The 4,500-nt window shown below is 32.3% G+C and overlaps 1 protein-coding gene across 1 annotated transcript in view; it reads left to right on the top strand.

The window, feature by feature from the left end:
- The window catches only part of LOC107751961 (transcription factor E2F1-like), a 6,922-nt gene extending 4,136 nt beyond the window's left edge, over positions 1–2,786 (top strand). Inside the window, exons 6-7 of the mRNA XM_016567770.1 lie at positions 1,171–1,366; positions 2,502–2,786. Coding sequence (XP_016423256.1) covers positions 1,171–1,366; positions 2,502–2,752 — 447 coding nt within the window. The 3' untranslated portion in view covers positions 2,753–2,786. The remainder of the gene's footprint in view (positions 1–1,170; positions 1,367–2,501) is intronic.
- Positions 2,787–4,500: the final 1,714 nt, after the last annotated feature.

The following is a 4,500-nucleotide window of genomic DNA, read 5'->3' as shown; positions in this document are numbered from 1 at the left end:
GGAAATTTACAAAATATCTTCATGGAACATGATCTTTACTTAATATCCTAATGATTTTTGGCATAAAAGAAAAATGGATAATTTTGACCCATACAATGTATTTTGGGCTATTGCTACAAATATACCCCAGCGACTTAAGACTGCTTTTGTGCTCCAGGGTCACATTTCATGCAGTGGTCTGTTGACACATATGATGCAGGGCAACAACTCCATAAATGCAGTTACGCCCTAAAATTCTAAATATTGGTGCAAAAAATGCCCCTGTATGAGTTTGTCTCATATTTATATCATACGATATCACACGAGCAGCGAGAGCAGTATTACACGAGTGATTTTGTACAACAGTTCAGTAAATAAGAAGTTGATATTGTGTTATATTTTAAACACAATAGTATGTGCTTTTGCTCAATTTTGCAGAGAACATATTACCATAGCAGAATTGTTGTGCATCTCCGAGCAACACAGCGGTTTTTAGTTTCTGAATGAATCTGCGTTTTAAACGAATCGTATGAATCAAATGATTCAAAGTCACATTCATAAAGAGAGCCGTTTACTGAATTCCTGAATGAATCAGCCGTTTGAACGAATTGAATGAAAGACTCATAAAGACATTTACTGCCACCTGCTGGCAGATTTGGTTTCTTATTTCGAGTATCATTTCATAAAAAAATATATATATAAAACATTAAAAGGATAGTTCACCCAAAACAATTAAAATTCTGTCATCATTTCCTCACCCTCATGTCGTTTCAAACCTTTCTTTTGTGTAACATAAAAGAAGTTATTTTGAAGACTGTTGGTAACAAAGCTGTTTTAGTTACCAATGACTTTCATTGAATGAGCAAAAAATACTGAGATGTTTCTCAAATTATCTTATTTTATATTCCAAAGTTTATGTTAGGACGTTGTAGCCTAAATGTTTGTGTAATTAATTGTTAAATCAAATCAAATAATTCTTTCTAAAGCTATAATTTGTAATGTATATGCTTGATACTTTCTAATTTAACACAAAAATAGCTTTAAATAATCTTTTGTGGGTATTTTCACAGTCAAATTTATTTTGCGATTAATTAGATTAATTAATCGACACATCATGTAATTAATTAGATAAAAAAATTTGAATCGACTGACAGCCCTAATTTTTATGCTCATGCTCTGTCTGTGTTCCAGGGTTACCAGATTTCACTCAAGAGCTCCAAAGGCCCGATCGACGTGTTTCTGTGTCCCGAGGACAGTTCTGGGGTCTGTAGTCCCGTCACTGATTGTAGTCCAGCGAAATCATCTGAGCCCGTCTCACAGGAAGTGACATCATCAACGCCTGCTACTCTCCCCAGCTCCTCCCCTCTGCCTCTGGGTGCAGACTCAGGTTAGCATGTGATTGCAACTTAATTTATCTCAATTAAAACTCTAATAATCTTGTTGTTACTTTAGCACAACAAATACCATTTTTGCCTGTTTTACTGTATTTCAGTAAGTATTAAAATTTCCAAATGTGTAATTTTTAAACAATTTATAAATATTTAGGGAAAAATGTTTAATGTAAATCTTATATAGAAATTAACATTAAATTTAATGTTCATTTTAAGTATAAATATTAATCGTAAATGTAAATTTTTTTTTAGGTATTTTAAAATTAAATATAAATATTATAAATATTAAACACAAATTTTAAATAGTAATGCTAAATCCAAATACAATATTTGTGGTTTACATTCAGATTTAATATTTAATTTTATGGGAAATTATTTTTAATGTAAATTCCAAATGTTAAATTCAATATTAAAAGTAAATCGTAGGCATAAATATTAAGTCCAAAAATAAAATGTATGATTTACATTTTTAGATTTAACGTTTATATTTAATTGAAATATTTTTTTAATGTAAATTCCAAATATAAATATTAAAGTTATTTTGAAATATTAAATATAAATGTGATTAAAATTAAATGTAAATCTTAGGCCAAAAATTTAAATCCAAAAATAAAATGTGAAATATGAAATAAAAGTAAATTCCACATATAAATATTACAGTTTTTAATAATAAAATATATAAATTAATAAATGTGATAAATATTAAATGTAAGTCTTGGGCCTGAATGTTAAATCCAAGTACAAAATTTGTCATTTACATTCAGATTTAACATTTAGATGTACATGAAATTATTTTAAATGTGAATTGCGAATATTACAGCTATTAAGGTATTAAATCTAAATGTAAATCACAAACATTATTGTGCCTTTTATTTATGCCTAAGATTTACTTTTATCTTTTATAACATTTAACATTTACTGTTTTAGTGTTTTGTTTTTTTAAATTACATTATAAATAAACCAGCTGTGCAATTTTAGATTAAAATATAAAAGTGTGCTATTTAAAATAACAGCTAATAATTCTTGCTATGATTGTTTACATGTCACTTTTTAATAAATAATTTTATAACGTTTTTCCCATTTCTTTAGTAGAACAAATGAATCAAGTGTTTTTCTTCTTCTGTGTTCCAGAGGCATTTCTGGACTCGGACCCGTTTTCCGGCATTTGCGAGATGCCAGATTTCGATTTGTCTCCTTTGGACTCATCTGACTTCCTTCTGGAGCGGGGCGGCGCGGCGGACGCCATCGGCCTCCCGCTGGACGGTTTCATCTGTCTGTCTCCGCCGCACAACCAGGACTATCACTTCGGCCTGGAGGATCACGAAGGCGTCAGCGAGCTGTTCGACTGCGACTTCAGTGACCTCGGCCCTCTGGAGTTCTGACAGACGGATCCGAGTATTGGTTTGCCAGTGTGAACAGGAAACTGATTCCACAGAGGGCTCTGAGCACCGCCATTTAATTTATTAATAGAAATAAGTCACCTTTAAAGGAATTGTTACCCAAAAATGAACATTTGCTGAAAATGTGCTCCCCTTCAGGTCATCCAAGATGTAGATGAGTTTGTTTCTTCATCAGATTTGGAGAAATGTAGCATTGCATCAGTGTCTCAGCAATGGATGCTCTGCAGTGAATGGGTGCCGTCAGAATGAGAGTCCAAACAGCTGATAAAAACATCACAATAATCCACAGCACTCCAGTTCATCAGTTAATGTCTTGAGAAGCCAAAAGCTGTGTATTTGTAAGAAACAAATCCATCATTAAGATGTTTTTAAACATCAAGTCATTTAAAGATGACTTCAAACTGTTGCTTCCAAAACTCATCCTAATCTTGGATGGCCTGAGGGTGAGCACATTTTCAGCAAATGTTCATTTTTGGTGAACTTTCTAAAACCTCTTTTTTTGTTTTTATTTGAATTTATTGTAAATCTAATGTCACCGTGAAGGTTTTAGGATGTCGTAATCGTACTGGATCGAGGTTTGAATATAAACTGACAGGTTTTATGGACTATATTTCTCAGGAGAATCGTATAGTATTTCAGGTGAGCGATAACGTACTAGTTACCGTATGTATTTAGGGTCTGGTTATGTTGCATAGGTTGGTTATGCATGCTGCACGATAATCAATCCATCATCGCTCGTGTGGTGATAAAGAGGATTTACAGAAAATGAACTTCATTCACACCATCGTAATATCAATTTATTTTTAATCACAATTATATTCACTCGTTCCGTGCAAATGTTCATCATGTCACTGATTCTCTCGCATTCACGAAGTTCTGCGTCTTTTAAAGCATTGTGTGCGTAGGTTTGTGCATTTTTATCGCTGTTACAGGAAACGTTCTGTATTTATTATAATTAATATCTGATCCTGGTACAGTAAATGCCCAGTTATTATATATATATATATATAGTCCCCTAAAAATTCACTTGTCTTGTTTTTTTTTTTTCCTGTGCATGTGTGTAAATATTCATATAATTTCCTGCCTCATCTTAAATATTAATCTTGATATTTAAAAAGCACTATATGTATTTTTTTGTTTGTTTATTCCTTCAGCCCTTTCTAGGATTCTCTTTAATGAGTCCAGGGATAGAAATAATGTGTTGTATTTCTATATTTCCCTACCGGAGTTTGAATTGTGCTGTATTTCTAGCTTTCAAGGTTTCAAGATTAGCTACAGGACGAAGTATATATATAGTCACATGAAAGGATTATAATGCCATTGTAGTGGAATGTTTAAATGCATTTGATAAGGTAGGGTTGATTATAAAGGGCTCTGAAGTTTAAGGACACTGTTTGATAAGCTCTTCATTTTATAAAATGTATAATTTAATGCAAATTGGCCGTCTGTGTGTAGATTTGATGGGGTTTTGCCTTGTTCTGTTTTCTGAAGGCAGCTTTGTTATTTAGTTGAATGTGTTTTTTTTGTCTTTTTGGACAGTTGTGTAAATCGTAAATGTGCACGTGTTTGTATGACAATTGTTCGGTAGTTTTTGTTTTATTGTGTTTGTGAGGTGGAGTTGTCTGGGACAATTCTTCTGACGGGATCAAGCGCTTCGATGAGTGTGATTCATGTTTATCTGGTTGTACAATAGCAATATTTTTGTAATAGTGCTTTTTTTTTTTTTTTTT

The sequence above is a fragment of the Sinocyclocheilus rhinocerous genome, unplaced genomic scaffold (genome assembly GCF_001515625.1).
Source record: "Sinocyclocheilus rhinocerous isolate Xijiao unplaced genomic scaffold, SAMN03320098_v1.1 scaffold1363, whole genome shotgun sequence".
NCBI classification, from domain to species: Eukaryota; Metazoa; Chordata; class Actinopteri; order Cypriniformes; family Cyprinidae; genus Sinocyclocheilus; species Sinocyclocheilus rhinocerous.
Note: the sequence above shows the minus strand (reverse complement) of the source record. Positions and strands in the feature narration are given on the sequence as shown.